Genomic DNA, 15,437 nt, shown 5'->3' with positions numbered 1-15,437 from the left:
CGTGGCACCGCTACTCAATAGAGATCTACCTTATTTATTTAGACACAGTTTGTGAGAAGAGGCAGATGATACTTAGATCACAAAATAATCCAACTATTCTAAACCAGAGAAGTCCTCGTGATGCAGTGGTTAAAATGCTTGGCTGCTAACCCAAAAGTCAGTCATTTGAGCTCACCGGCTGCTCTGAGGGAGAAAGATGTGGCAGTCTGCTTCTGTAAAGATTTACAGCCTTGGAAACCCTATGAGGGTGGTTCTGCTCTGTCCTATAGGGTCACTATGAGTCAGAATTGACTCTATGGCAGTGCATTTGGTTTTGGTTTATTCTAAACTAGACAGTGACTTCTCAAATAAAAACTTTTTTCTCAGTGCAGTAGAATAAATGTCTCTTATACTCATTTTCTTGAGGGACAATCTAATTGCCCCCTTAGAAGGTAGCCCAGTTTTTATAGACTTAAAATTTATCTTTTTTTTTTTTTAATGAATTATAAAACTATGCAGCCACTTATAAAAGAAAACAAAAATGAGTGAAGGTGGAAAGAAAAGTCTCTGGACTTAGGACAAGATGAGCATTGGCGGACAGGTAAGTCTGTAAAGCTTGCTCCTTGCTTCTAAGAGTCATCAGTATCTGAAGCCCTGAGATGCTACAGGGAAGGTTCATATATCTTGACGATGAGAGTGATGGGGATCAAAGATGCAAATTCCCAAAGTCTTCATTTAAAACATCTGGAGTCAAGGGCTATTGAGAGAGAAGAGAAGAAATTAGGAAGCATAGATTGACAAGACACTGTGCCAAGAGGAAGGGAAGGAGAGGTGAAAATGAAAACATAGGGGTGAGAAAAGAACCGGGACAAGGAGGTCCAGGTGAGTTCTTGAGAGACACAGAAATTTAACAAGAGCGTCTAAGAGAAGTCAGAAAACGAAGGAAGCTAGGAGTCCCTGGTGGGAGAAGGGAGCAAAAAAGGTGTTGTGAGAAAAAAGAAAGGTGTGTGGTGTGTGTATGTGTGATGCGTGTGTATGTGTGTGTTTATGTGTGTATGCATATGGTGTGTGTGTATGTGTGGTGTGTGTGGCGCATGTATGTGTGTGTAGTGTGTATGTGTGTGTTTGGTATATATGTGTATATATGTGTGTATGTGGTGTGTGTGGTGTATGCTGTGTATGTGTGTGTGTCATATGTGTGGTGTGTATGTGAATGTGTGGTGTGTGTGTGTTGTATGGTGTGTATGTTTGTGTGTCGTGTATCTGGTATGTGTGTGAGTGTGTGGTGTGTGTGTGAGTGTGTGCTGTGTATGTGTGAGCAGTGGGGAGAGAGAACCAGGGAGAGGGATGGGGGGCTGAAGCAGGGAAAATTTGATAGGGGTGCAGGTGGAGAAGAGACGAAGGAGATGAGGGGCCGACAGTGGGGGCAGCTTCTCACCTTCAGGATTCTCCTGAGCCGCCTTTCTGTGCTCTGGCTATATAAATCCAGCTTCTCCCAGGGTTCAAAGGGCTTTCCCTGGTTGTCCACAAAGTTTTTCCAGCAGTACTCAAAATCTGAGGTGAAATAGGGGAAATGGTCAGGCCCCAGGGGCGGGTCTGCAAGCCCTTACCCCGCAGAGCCATGGTCTTCTTTTCCCTCCCCTCACTTCCTCTCCTTGGGCCTTGCTGCCTCTCCAGAATATTCTCTTCCAGGTGGACTCTGACCCTGGGCAGCAGCTGGACCACTGTCCTTCCCTCCCAGAGTTGCAAAGCCTCCCCATCCCCTGCTGGCTCTCCGCGGACAGCTCTGCTCTCCTCCTACCTCTGAAGGTCATGACGGCCACGGTGACACGGGAATTCTGCAGATGCTGCAGCCCCTGCATATTCGTCCAGCACCAGTGGAAGTACAGGCGGGAGGTGTAAACCTTCAGGCGCAGGTTGGGGTAGTCCTCTATGAAACTGACTAGTTTCCGGGCATAGCGATTGCAGGGGCTCCACGTGAAGTAGCAGGTGATGTCGTAGCTCCTAGCTGGGTCCAGGTTCATAGAAACTATCCCATCAATAAAGCGAGTTACTGCATGGTAACCTTTCTGGGGAGGGCCCCAGAGAGAGAGAGAGAGAAAAAAGGATTAGAGGGCAGAGCTCAGAGGTCAAACCGAGGGCGGAGACGGGGATGAGAGGCTCTGCTCCATGAACTGCTGAATGTGTGAGCTTGCCACGGACAGGAAAAGGAAACCTCCTTCACTCACTAGCTCGCTGCCTCACTCAACCATTAATTCAACATTCAAAGCACCCACAGCTTTATCTGAGTCAAGCACAGATCTCTGCCTTCCAGAGCCCACAGCCAGAGAGGGAGGCTGTTGGCCCAGTCCCAAACACTCTGTGGCGCACCCCTTTGGACACTTGTTCAGCTGGTTGTCTGAAGATGTTTCTGCCTGGGGATCCTAAGGATCAGGTCAGGGTGGGAGGGAGCGGGGCAGGACAGGTCGGGAGACAGGTGGGAAGCAGAAGGGCAGGAATGTATGGAGAAATTGTAGGTGAAGCTTAGTGCTTGGTCCTGGGAATAGCCGCGTGCTAAGGGCTGTGAGGTGCCTGGGTAGTGCAACCGCTTAAGTGCTTGGCTGCTAACTGAAAGGTTGTCAGTTTGAATCCACTCAGTGGTGCCTTGGAAGAAAGCCCTGGTGTTCTGCTTCTGTAGGATAACAGTCAAGAAAACCCTGTGGAGCAGTTCTACTCTGAAGCATCAACTCGAAGGCAGTGGGGTTTCGTTTGGTTTAAGGGCTGTGACTACCACCCGTCTGTCAGCTGGTTGTACTGTGGTGGCTTGCATGTTGCTATGATGCTGGAAGCTATGCAACCAGTTTAGCAATTTGATGTTGAGTAAGGGGGAAGTAAGGGGGTACCAGAGGCTGGGGGAGGTGGGTACCTTAACTGAGCAGCAACTATGTGTCAGGCAGAGTGTGATGGGCATTGTGTCACTGAAGCCATGGCAACCCTGGGATAAATGCAGTTTTGCAACCATAATACAGAGGAGGGCACATAGTTGGTATCGCCCAGAGCTTGTTTCCTCATCCATGAAATGGGGTGAAACCAGTAATAACTACCCTGCTGAGGCAAGATGTCCAGCATGGGGGGCTGCAGAGAGAACGGAGTTTGGTGGGGCCCCTGGGCAGGACCAGAGCAGCTGAGGCCCGGCATCTACACAGTAGAGCACCAGACACAGTTGCAGGCCCCCCTGCCCCATTGCGCTAGATTTTGCCCCATGGGACCACACGTGAGGCCCACCCCTGGAGCAGCCCTGGAGCAGGCCGAACCTCCCCGGCATGTCCAGGAGGGCAAAGCCCAGCTGAGGCCTCCCTTCGTGGCTCCTGGCACTTCTGGCCCCTGCCTGCCTCCCACCACCGTGTCTCCCACCCTGGCTTCATCATACTGTACACACCACAGAATCAAACTGAGGTTCTCCCAAGACTCCGCCAGCTTCCCCGTCCCAATCCCCATGTCCTCTCTCCATGAGGTCATGACTGAGCTGACATCTGAAGCATGAGTACATGGTAAGAGGGCCAGGAAGAGCATTCTCCTGGAGGGAACAGCATCTAAGGAGGCCCGGGGGTGGGAAAGAATGCGGGGAGTCCCAGGGAAGCTGGGCTAATTCCGACCACTAAGCCACAGAAGCAGCAGGAGCAAGGGCGAAGAAAACGCAGAAGTTCCCACGGCAATTGAGGATCTTCTAGGCTCGCACTATATGCATGTTCCCTGCAAATTCAGTGGGTTCAGCCCCTGCCTACCCTGTGCCCAGGGAGCCCAATCAGCACCTTGTAGTGAAGGCAGCGTTTGACGGGTTGGGGTTCATTCAGCTGGTAGCATAAGTAGGTCTTCCTCGGAATGGAGGACTTTTTCTCCCTGTTGTAAAATTGTGAGTAGAACATCTCTTCTGTTAGCAGATCTGTTGTGTTTCTGTGCAACAGGAAGAAGAAAACCAAAGCTGCAGAGCGTGTCCTCTGGAGCCACTTTAGGCTCCTAACTTCTCAGGTCCCCTTGGGCTCCAGGGGGAAGGTAAGGGAGGGTCTCTGCTTTCTTTGTTGGCCAGGAGGCCTAGGGGGTGAGGGAGGAGAAAGGAATAGGGTGCTGGCAAGCACAGCAGGGGGAGGGTGAGCTCTCCCACCTTGCACCCTGCTGCTTACCCCCCATCTGGCACAGTGTCCACCGTGGCCCACACCTGAGGCCAGTTTGCCTGTAGAATGCCTGGCCCTTGTCACTGCTTTTGCCTGGAATGGGTGGGGAGCCTCTCCCTGAGAAGGGCAGGCTGCACCTTCCCTTGGTCACCCCCAGGTCCCTCCTTGTTACAGCCCACTCCTCTATGCCACTCACCCACCTTTGTTTGAGCCCTAGACTCCCTGTCCAGCTGCCCCTCCTGGGTGCCCCACAGGCATCTCCACCCTAACTGGTGCAATGCCAGAGCCCTTCTCTTTTAGGGGTGAGGGACTGGAACTGGTGTGTGCTCTAACTCTGTGTTCTTTGTTCAGGTGTGGGCATCACAATTTTGTCTAAACAAAGAGCACACAGGCAAACAGGAAAGACTGTTGTCACCAGGGATTGTTGAAACAGATTTCTGGCAGAAGGACTCACAGAGTTTTTCCTCCCTCTAACTGTGATTGCACTCTATAGAGCATTCAATGTTATATCTTGCTTTCTTTTTTATTTAACATTAGATTGCAAAGTGGCCTGGCCATTGTGGGCATGCAGACCCACTGAGTTCTTTCTGATCAATGTTGTTGGCTTCCCGCAGGTAGAAGTAGATACATAGAACCAGGACCTCCCTTCCCCCTCGGTCAAGTCCTGTGGGAAGCACTCATGATTCAGCACACGCAAAAACAGCTTCAGTAGTTGCTGGGGAAGCTCAGTGAAGCCCCTACTCTGCCCTCTTGGGCACTCTGACAAAATCATTTCTGCCCAAGGCAAATGTGACTTTGCTGACCACCGAGTCAGGTCCAGGTGGCCAGACTCCCCAGGACATGGCATCATGCTGAGGGCGTCATTCCTCAGACACAGATCACAGGTGCAATAGGTGTCCAGATGCCATTCATGCAGGTGTAGAAATGTCTCTAGCCTGTTAGCCAACACAGTGAAATACCATTAGTTCCACCATGAAAAACCATTTCTACGATAATTATGCTAATTATCAAAACCACTAATTTCATTTCTGGCACCTGTGGTGCTACTTGGTAAAACTTCTGGTGGATTTGAAGATTGCTGAAGAGTGGACAGGTGCCATCTCTGGATGGTGGCCTTGGACTGCCAGTGGCCTCTCTCAGAGTGCAAATTCCCCACTAGGACAACTGGCTGCCTTCAGGGTGAGGATTAAGAGGAAGACACCCCCTTATAGTACACGTAGGACAACCAGTCTGTCTCAGTTTGCCTGGGATTCCTGGTTTTAGCACTAAAAGTCCCATGCTCTGGGAAACCCATCAGTCCCTGGCAAACCAGGACACTCTAGGCTGACATATTTTAAATTATAGACAATAACACTATCTGAATGGCTCCGCCCACCACCCATCTGTCAGTGTGTCGTACTTTGGTGGCTTGTGTGTTGATGTGTTGCTCAAGGCTATGCCACTGGTATTTCAAATACATACCAGCAGGGTCACCCATGGTGAAGAGGTTTCAAGCAGCTTCCAGAATAAGAGACTGGGAAGAAAGTTCTGGTGATCTACTTCCAAAAAATTAGCCAATGAAAACCTTATGGATCACAACAGAACATTGTCCGACTTGCTTGCTTTGGACATGTCATCAGGAGGGATCAATCGCTGGAGGAGGACATCGTGTTTGATGAAGTAGAGGGCCAGTGAGGGTGAAGGAGACCCTCAGTGAGATGGACCGGCACAATAGCTGCAACAATGGACTCAAACATGCTGGTGATTATGACGATGGCATAGGATCAAGCAGCTTTTCATTCTGTTGCACATAAGGTTGCCATGAGTCAGAATCGACTCGACTGCAGCCATCTATCTGTCTATAATGGCACAGACCAATTTAATTTTTGTCCCACCCTTGTTAGTGTCTACATGGGAAACAATTTATCTTCCTGCCTTGTTGTTGCTGTTGTTAGGTGTCGTCGAGTCGGTTCCAACTCATAGCGACCCTATGTAGAACAGAACAAAACACTGCCTGCTCCTTAGCCATTCCCACAATCGCTGTTACGCTCGAGCCCAGTGTTGCAATCACTGTGTCGGTCCATCTCGTTGAGGGTCTTTCTCTTTTTTGCTGACTTTACCAAGCATGATGTCCTTCTCCAGGGACTAGTCCCTCCTGATAACATGTGCAAAGTATGTGAGACATAGTCTCCCCATCCTTGCTTCTAAGAGCACTCTGGTTGTACTTCTTCCAAGACAGATTTGTTCCTTGTTTTGGCAGTTCATGGTATATTTGATATTCTTCTCCAACATCACAATTCAAAGGCATCAGTTCTTCTTTGTTCTTCCTTATTCATTGTCCAGCTTTCACATGCATATAAGGCAAATGAAAACACCATGGCTTGTGTCAGAGGCATCTTAGTTTTCAAGATGACATCTTTGCTTTTCGGCACTTTAAAGAGGTCTTCTTAGCAAATTTGCCCAATACAGTGGGTCTTTTGATTTCTTGACTGCTACTTCCATGGGTGTTGATTGTGGATCCAAGTAAAATGAAATCCTTGACAACTTCAATCTTTTTTCTGTTTATCATTATGTTGCTTATTGGTCCAGTTGTGAGGATTTTTGTTTTCTTTATGTTGAGGTGTAGTCCATACTGAAGGCTGTGGCCTTTGATCTTCATCAGTAAGTGCTTCAAGTCCTCTTCACTTTCAGCAAGCAAGGTTGTGTCATCTGCATATCACAGGTTGTTGATGAGTCTTCCTCCAATCCTGATGCCCTATTCTTCTTCATATAGTCCACCTTCTCGGATTCTTTGCTCAGCATACAGATTGAATAGGTATGGTGAAAGGATACAAGCTTGATGCACACCTTGCCTGACTTTAAACCACGCAGTATCCCTTTGTTCTGTTCAAACGACTGCCTCTTGATCAATGTATGGGTTCCTCATGAGCACAATTAAGTGTTCTGGAATTCCCAAACTTTGCAATGCTATCCATAATTTGTTATGACCCACACAGTCGAATGCCTTTTCGTAGTCAGTAAAGCACAGGTAAACATCTTTCTGGTATTCTGTTTTCAGCCAGTATCCATCTGACATCAGCAATGATATCCCTGGTTCCACATCCTCTTCTGAATCTGGCTTGAATTTCTGGCAGTTCCCTGTGCCTGTACTGCTGCAACCACTTTTGAATGATCTTCAGCAAAATTTTACTTGTGTGTGATATTAATGATATTGTTTGATAATTTCCACGTTTGGTTGGATCAACTTTCTTGGGAACAGGCATAAATATGGGTCTCTTCCAGTCGGTTGGGCAGGTAGCTGTCTTCCAAATTTCGTGGCATAGATGAGTGATCACTTCTAGAGCTGTGTCTGTTTATTGAAACATCTCAATTGGTGTTCCGTTAATTCCTGGAGGCTTGTTTTTCGCCAACGTCTTCAGTGCAGCTTGGACTTCTTTGTTCATTACCATCGGCTCTTGATCATATGTTACCTCCTGAAATGGTTGAATGTCATCAAATTCTTTTTGTTATAGTGAATCTGTGTATTCCTTCCAACTTCTTTTGATGCTTCTAATATTTTCCCCGTAGAATCCTTCACTATTGCAACTCGAGGCTTGGATTTTTTCTTGGATTCTTTCAGCTTGAGAAATGCCGAACATGTTCTTCCCTTTTGGTTTTCTATCTCCAGGTCTTTGCACGTGTCATTATAATACTTTACTTTGTCTTCTCGAGCTGCCCTTTGAAATCTTCTGTTCAGCTTTTTCACTTCATCATTTCTTCCTTTTGCTTTAGCTACTCGATGTTCAAGAGCAAGTTTCAGAGTCTCTTCTGACATCCATTTTGGCCTTTTCTTTCTTTCCTGTTTTTTTAATGACCTCTTGCTTTCTTCATGTATGATGTCCTTGATGTCATTCCACAACTCATCTGGTCTTCGGTCATTGCTGTTCAACGCATCAAATCTATTCTTGAGATAGTCGCTAAATTCAGGTGGGATATACTCAAGGTCGTACTTTGGCTCTCGTGGACTTGCTCTAATTTTCTTCTTCAGTTTTAACTTGAACTTGCATATGAGCAATTCATGGTCTGTTCCGAAGTTGGCCCCTGGCCTTATTCTGACTGATGATACTGAGTTTTTCCATCATCTCTGTTCACAGATGTAGTCGATTTGATTCCTGTGTACTCCATCTGGCGAGGTTCAGGTGTATAGTCGCCGTTTTTTGTTGTTGAAAAAAGGTATTTGCAATGAAGAAGTCGTTGGTCTTGCAAAATTCTGTCATGTGATCTCCGACACTGTTTCTATCACCAAGGCCATATTTCCAACTATTGATCCTTCTTCTTTGTTTCCAACTTTCGCATTGCAGTCACCAGTCATTATCAATGCATCCAGATTGCATGTTCGATCAATTTCAGACTGCAGAAATCAGTAAAAATCTTCAATTTCTTCATCTTTGGCCTTAGTGGTTGGTGTGTAAATTTGACTAAAAGTCATATTAAGTAGTCTTCCTTGTAGGCATATGGATATTATCCTATCACCGACAGCGTTGTACTTCAGGATAGATCTTGAAATGTTCTTTTTGATGATGAATGCAATGCCATTCCTCTTCAAGTTGTCTTTGCCAGCAAAGTAGGCCATATGATTGTCCAATTCAAAATGGCCAATACTAGTCCATTTCAGCTCACTAATGCCTATGATATCAATGTTTATGGGTTCCATTTCATTTTTGACGATTCTCAGTTTTCCTAGATTCACAGTTCGTACAATCCACGTTCTGATTATTAATGGATGTTTGCAGCTGTTTCTTCTTATTTTGAGTAGTGCTGCATCAGCAAATGAAGGTCCCGAAAGCTTGACTCCATCCATGTCATTAAGGTCAACTCTACTTTGAGGAGGCAGCTCTTCCCCAGTTGTCTTTTCAGTGCCTTCCAACCTGAGGGGCTCATCTTCTGGCACTATATCAGATAATGTTCCACTGCTATTCATAAGGTTTTCAACGGCTAATTCTTCTTGCCATAGGTAAGAATTTTCCTTCCATGCAGCAGAAATTAGAAAATTCTTCGCAAAATTGTGCAAATCTTTAAATTAAAATTTGTAAATACGTCTTCATAACTGACCCCAATAATTGTTTCAACCACGTTTCACTCTAAAGACTACATGAGCATGAACAAAGAGCTTTAAGAAGACTTGGTGGCTGCACCTATGGAATATGGCCAAGGACATAGCGAGGCAGGCTGTGGGGAAGCAGTAGTGGGGCATCCACTGGTATGGGTGGGTGGGGGGACTATGGCAGGAGCAGGGAAGGAGCCCAGACAGGGAGAGAGCTGAGGGCTGGGCTGCGGGGACGGGGAGGCAGGAGGCAGGGTAGGTGCAAAGCCTGAAGCAGAAAGCAGAGAAGGGCCCATCTCCAGCAGCCCTGGAGAAGGCAGGTGTCTCAGGCAGATCCGGTGCCACATACTCTACCACAGTTCCCCAATAACATCAAGAGAGGACGGTCACTCTCCTGATAGCTCAGATGAGGTCACAGGCACAGAAAGGCTAAGATACTGGCTTGAGGTCACACAGCCAATAAGTGGCAGAGCTGGACTACAGACAGTTCTGTCTGGCTGAGGCTCCCTCCTCCACACGGTGCTGCCTCCTGATCTATCACTGTTCAATAATAGAAGTGGAGGAGGTGGCACAACGGGAGGCGACTTGCTGCCTCCTAGGACCTCCCAGGTCAGGATTTGAGGATCTGGATTTCAAGTTTGCATCCCAAAAACTGCCTTGTCACAAGTCAATCAAGGACCATCAGATACAAAACACAGAGCATCTTTAGCAAGGTGAATTCTAAAGGATGACTTCCTTAGCAATCACCTCGGATTCGAGATTTCACACATATATGACTCCCAAATGAACCGTCCCTGCCATCCCACTGCTGCCCCCGCCTAACACACCCCATTCTGCCCAGGGGCCCTGGGAGGGGCACTGGGGTTATAAGAGCTTCGGCAGCTGAGATACAGAGAGGGACTTAGAGGATCCATGTGCATGGCACCCTCTCTACCTCTGTCTGTCCTAATGTTCCTGGGGCCACTGCTGATGGAAGATGCCAGAACAAGCTGGCCCCTGCCAGGAAGAGCGTTCAGATCCACATACTGGGATGTTGGTCAGAGTCACAGAGCTAAGACATGCCCCTGGCCTGAGAAGCAGGAAGGAGCCATGTGCTGTCCGGTCGAGAGGATGGAAAGTATTATGGATGGAATTGTGTACCCCACCCCCCCAATATGTGTTGGAATCCCAACCCCTATAATGGTGGCTGTAATCTAATCCAATCTAATGTAATCTCTTCCATAAAGTAATCTAATGTAATGCAATCAATCAGTTGAGATGATGCCAGTATAGGGTGGATCCTAAACCTAATCTCTTCTGAGTTATATAAAGAGCAGCACAGACACAAAGACACAGGCAGACACAAAGGGGAAGACAGATGCCAGGAGAGGACTGCCAGGGAACACCTGGGGCCACTGACAAGGTCCCTGATTTAGTTAGCCTCCCAAACTGTGAGAAAACAAGATCTTGTTCTTTACAGCCACCCACTTGTGGTATTTGTGTTATAGCAGCACTAGGTAACCAAGACAGAGAGTGAGACTGGAACCATTGCTGGTGATTCCTGCAAGGTGAGTTATCAAGCATGCACCCTTCGGGAGAATGAGTATGTGCTGGGAGCCAAGCACTCATCTGGTTTTGAGAGGGCATCAGGGAGGTCTGTGTGGTCCTTGAGACTGGCCTTTTGCCTTTTCCATATTCTTGAGGAGGAAAAGCGCTTCTGACCTGGCCACTTTGACTTGTTGGTTTTGATGACCTAAACAATCAAGTAATATGTCACTCGGACATCGGTGCCCCTGCTGTGCCTCCCTCCTTGGAGGAAATAGGGGAGCAGGGAGAAGTTGGGACAAACGCCATGAAGTACCTGGAGAGAACCACTTGGTCCTGCCCTTAGGCACCGTGTCCAGGGACCTGTCCAAACTGCAGTGGGGTCTGGGGACAGTGGTCAAGGGAGGAACAGGAGGTATGTGTGGGCCCCAAGATATTCTCCGGCATGATTTTATGCATTTATTCCAAACTGAACACTTTCCTTCTTCTGTGTCGGCCTGCTTCTTCTTGGTGCCAGTCATGTGATGGTAGTGGTTGGGTGTCCCAGGGACCCTGTCTGACACCTCTGAGCCTGGTTAACTTCCTCCCACCACGTTCCAGCTGTATTTGCTTCTGTGGTCAAAAGAGCCAGGAGCTCACTTCCTGTTTTGCTCGGCCTGCCCCAGCTGCCCTTTTGCTGCCTGGTCTGATTCCCAGGGGCCCTTCAACTTTTTATTCTGCATTTTGGAAAGGGTCTGATGATCTCAGGTCTCATTTAACCGAATCCTACTTTTTTCTAAAAACATACTTAAATGTAAACTTAGCCATTAAGGTTTTCTTTCTCTCACTCTCCATGACCATCCCCAAGCCGTATCCCATCACAGAGCTGCATGTCTGGGAGCGGGATAAAGGATGAGCAGAAGCAAGGGTTGGGGTGTTGACAGGGTAGAGAAGGATGGAATGGGACCCGAGGGTGCAGGAAGGTTCTGGAATGGTTAGCATGTCCAGGCCATGGAGAAATAATATAGAAGACAATACACACACCCAGGCTCCAATCCCCCGCCCCTGGCTCCCCCCGCCCCCCCAGTCATTTCCACCAAGGGTCCTTGTTCTCTGATGACTCAGTCTGTCTTGAAGGACTTTTCTCCAATTTTCCAATTTCCCTGCTTACACATGTTTGTGCCATTAGCTTTCAGTTTAACAATGATATTTGGGTAATATGGCAAGATGGAAGGAACCAGGGCAGGGGACTCTGTGAGACTCTAGGAGGTGGAGGTAGTAGGAGTCGAGGGAACTGGGGAGAGAGTTGGGGTGACAGCAAGCAGGGGGAGAAACTCAGGGGCAGAGGGAGGAAGGGCAGGGCCAGGAAAGAGGTGAATATGGTTGGAAACATGAAAGAGCATGAGGGGGCAGGGCAGGAGATGAGAGGAGAGAGGGACATGGCCTAGAGGATACCCCTCACCTGTGAATGTCCTTAAGCTCAGTGTCCCAGTCCTTAGAATTTTCATCCAGGTTCTTCCAAGGCTGGAATGGCTTTCCCTCATTGTTCACAAAGTTTTCCCAACAGTATTTAAAGTCTGAGATGAAAAACGAAAAAAAACATCCCGTTGCCGAGGGGCCCCAGTGGCGCAGTGGGTAAGCATTTGGCTGCTAACCAAAAGGTCGGTGGTTCGAACCCATCACGGGAGGAAGATGTGGCAGTCTGCTTCCGTAAAGATTGCAGCCTTGGAAACCCTCTGGCACAGTTCTACTCTGTCCTATAGGGTCCTTATGAAGGTCTGAGATGAAAGAGGTGCATAAAGAGTCAGCTCCCAGCCGACCTTGCGACTCGACCTTCCCTTGCCTTCCTTAAGAACCAGGTCCTGTCTCAGCCTTCCCAGCTCCCCTCACAGGCACTCTCTCAGCTGGCACTCCAGATCCATCCACTCCTCATTCTGGTCCCTCTGCCGCTCTGCCCCCAAGCACGTTTCCCTGCCCGCTGCCCTAGGGTACCTCTTACCTTGGAAGAACATGATTTGGACCTGGGCACCTGCCTGCCACAGACTGTGGAGCCCATCCTTGGTCTCTAGTTCCCTGGGGTAGTAGAGGCGGGCGACGAAGATGCTCAGGTTCACGGTGCTGTTTGACTTCAGGAACTTGGCCACCTGGACTGCACATCTGGAGCAGGGACTCCAGGACATGTACCAGGTGACCTCGTAGTGCTGTGCAGGGGAGAGTCGCTTTTGGAACCAAGTGAGGAAGACCATTTCTGCGTGGTGGTGGCTGGGACAATGGTCCTTGGAGAGACAGAGAGGGACAGGGTGGGGTGGGGGTGGGGGGCAGGGCCGGGAGGTGTGTGGATGGAGAAGCAGGCAGTGTGCTTGAGGGGCATATAAGTGAAGTGGGGAGGAGGGACCAGGGCAGGAGCCCCAGGGGCATCTTATTCATTGATTCATCGCTTCTTTCTTCCTTCTCCTCCCTTCTTCCTTTATTTATTCATCCCTTTCCACATTCATTAACTCATCCATTCATTCATTCATTCATTCATTCAGCAAGCATTCTGAGCTCCTGCTTGGGGCCAGGCCCTGGGTCCAGGCTTGTTCCCTGCTTGCTGTCTGCTGGGGATGGCCACAGAGCTGCACTGTCCCATCATGGAGCCACTAGCCACATGTGGCAGCTATTGAGCACTTGCCACGTGGCTGTCTGAATGGAGACCTGCGGTAAGTGTAAAATATAAGTCACTTTTCAAAGACTTAGTATAAAAAATAAGAGTTAAACTATCCTGTAAAAAACTTTCATATCAATTGTATGTTGAAATAATACTTTAAATATATTGGACTAAATAAATTATTATAATTAATTTCATCTGTTTCCTTTTACTTTTTAGACTGGATACTAGAAAGTTTAAATTACATATATGACCCCTATTATGTTTCTAGGAGTCCCTGGTAGTGCAAAAATGTTCAAGCACTTGAATACTAGCATTCGAGCCCACCCAGAGGCACGTTGGAAGACAGGCCTGGCAATCTGCTTCTGAAAGGTCACAGGCTCGAAAACCCTATGGAGCAGTTCTACTCTGCACACAATGGGGTTGCCACGAGTCAACTCAACGGCAACTAACAACAACAATTAGGTTTCCGCTGGGTAGTGCTGCTAGAAAGCAACCCCCACTCCCAGCCCACAAATGGCTTCCTCCCCCAAACGCATTCTGCAAAGTCTCCAGGCTGGTGGAGAAGAGAGGGCAGGTGCGTGCTGGGACACTTTGCAGGAGTTGTTAGAGGTTGGTGCTGGGGGCTGCAGAGTGGTAGTACTTGCTCTAAGTAGCTGCTGCTGCTTTGACAGCTGCCATAGTGATCACCTTCTGCACCGGCTCTGAGCAGGCTGCGGGGCAGGGCAGGAAAGAGGTGTGGGGTCCTTGACATGGAGGGATCAGGGTGTGGTGGGGAGGGGCGGCCAGCTGAGCATGCAGCAGACCCTGACTTTCTAAAGATATTCTTTCCCGAAGACTGTTAGATGCAAAGCTCAATTACAAGGGTTTGTAGACGAACTGCTAGTAGACGTACATGATGTGGGTCGCTAAACAAGGCCTTGGGTGATAAGTCAAACACCATCTTTTATCAGATGCCAGTAGAGGCAAGCAGGGACATAGAAGGCCAAGGACTGAAGAAAATGTGGGAGGAAAAATATGCAATTGAGAAACCACCATCTGGCATTTTCCTTCTTGTTCTCTCCCTTTTTTTTTTTGCATTCTCAACTGGCTTAGCTGCTGCCTGGTATGAGATGATAGTCTGGCAGATACCTGGTTTTGAAAGATCCCAGAGTCAGGCGAGTTAAGTGAGGGCGGAGCCTTTGTTTCCACTTGGAAGCACAGGAAGGTGGTGTTCCTGCCGTGGGCTAAACGTAGGTTTTCAAAGTTGAAACTGAACTCATCTGGAGCTAACGTCTTCATTGGCTTTCTGTGGGCAGAAGGAAGAAACCCAAAACGCAGAGGGCTCTCTCTGGGGTTACTCCAGGCTGCTGTCTCCCGAACACGCCGCTGGACCCACCCGGGGCTGTGCCTATGGTGATCCCTGAGCCCCCCTAACTGGAAAATTTCCTGCTGCCTTTGGGGGCAGGAAGACAGGGAAGGGCACAAACTACTGTGCTAAGTGCTTTATGTATACTGTTAGGGTAAATACAAATCAGAAAAAAAAGAAAAACAAAATTAATTTTTCCTGATTCAAAAGGGAAAGAGACTTGTTCTATTTTTTTCTTGCTTAGAGTTTTTACTGTAGAAAACTTGTAATTAATTCTTTCTCTGCCTTTCTTGAAATGTACATAAATCGTTGTAGTAGGCTAAACAAGCTTCTTGCCAGTTTTACAACCCAGAAATATTACCTCAAGGACCTGGGAACCCTTTGAAATGTAACCATTAAGACAGATTATATCTGTCTTGTCTCCCTGCTTACATCACCTCTGTCTCCCACGTTTCATGGGTGGGTAGGAGGCTAACTTTTAAGGGCAGCCTGCTCCAAGTTACAAAAGTATCGCCTGTCTTAAAGATATGAAAAGTTTATTTTTCCCTTTGGATAACACAATTAACAAACACAGATGGCTACCCCAACTACTAGATAAATTTAGGGTGCATTATATGTAAGAGGAAACTCTGGTGGCATAGTAGTTAAGTGCTACGGCTGCTAACCAAAAGGTCAGCAGTTTGAATCCACCAGGCGGTCCTTGGAAACTCTATGGGGCAGTTCTACTCTGTCCTATAGGGTCTCTGT

General features: G+C 47.9%; 1 protein-coding gene across 2 annotated transcripts in view; it reads right to left on the bottom strand.

Annotated features, from left to right (window-relative positions):
- Positions 1 to 318: 318 nt before the first annotated feature.
- The window catches only part of LOC101348163 (DNA dC->dU-editing enzyme APOBEC-3), a 17,122-nt gene continuing 2,003 nt past the window's right edge, over positions 319 to 15,437 (bottom strand). The window contains exons 2-8 of one of the 2 annotated variants that reach the window (XM_023729052.1): positions 14,474 to 14,630; positions 12,695 to 12,971; positions 12,158 to 12,272; positions 3,771 to 3,912; positions 1,781 to 2,048; positions 1,418 to 1,533; positions 319 to 736 (exon numbers count right to left, since the gene is read on the bottom strand). In XM_023729052.1, the coding sequence (XP_023584820.1) occupies positions 686 to 736; positions 1,418 to 1,533; positions 1,781 to 2,048; positions 3,771 to 3,912; positions 12,158 to 12,272; positions 12,695 to 12,971; positions 14,474 to 14,630 (1,126 nt within the window). In that variant the 3' untranslated portion in view covers positions 319 to 685. The remainder of the gene's footprint in view (positions 737 to 1,417; positions 1,534 to 1,780; positions 2,049 to 3,770; positions 3,913 to 12,157; positions 12,273 to 12,694; positions 12,972 to 14,473; positions 14,631 to 15,437) is intronic. The other variant, XM_023729053.1, reaches the window with a different exon arrangement.

The sequence above is a fragment of the Trichechus manatus genome, unplaced genomic scaffold (assembly GCF_000243295.1).
Source record: "Trichechus manatus latirostris isolate Lorelei unplaced genomic scaffold, TriManLat1.0 scaffold00027, whole genome shotgun sequence".
In the NCBI taxonomy this organism is placed as follows: Eukaryota; Metazoa; Chordata; class Mammalia; order Sirenia; family Trichechidae; genus Trichechus; species Trichechus manatus.
The sequence above is the reverse complement of the archived record's forward strand: the minus strand, read 5'-3'. Positions and strand labels throughout refer to the sequence as shown.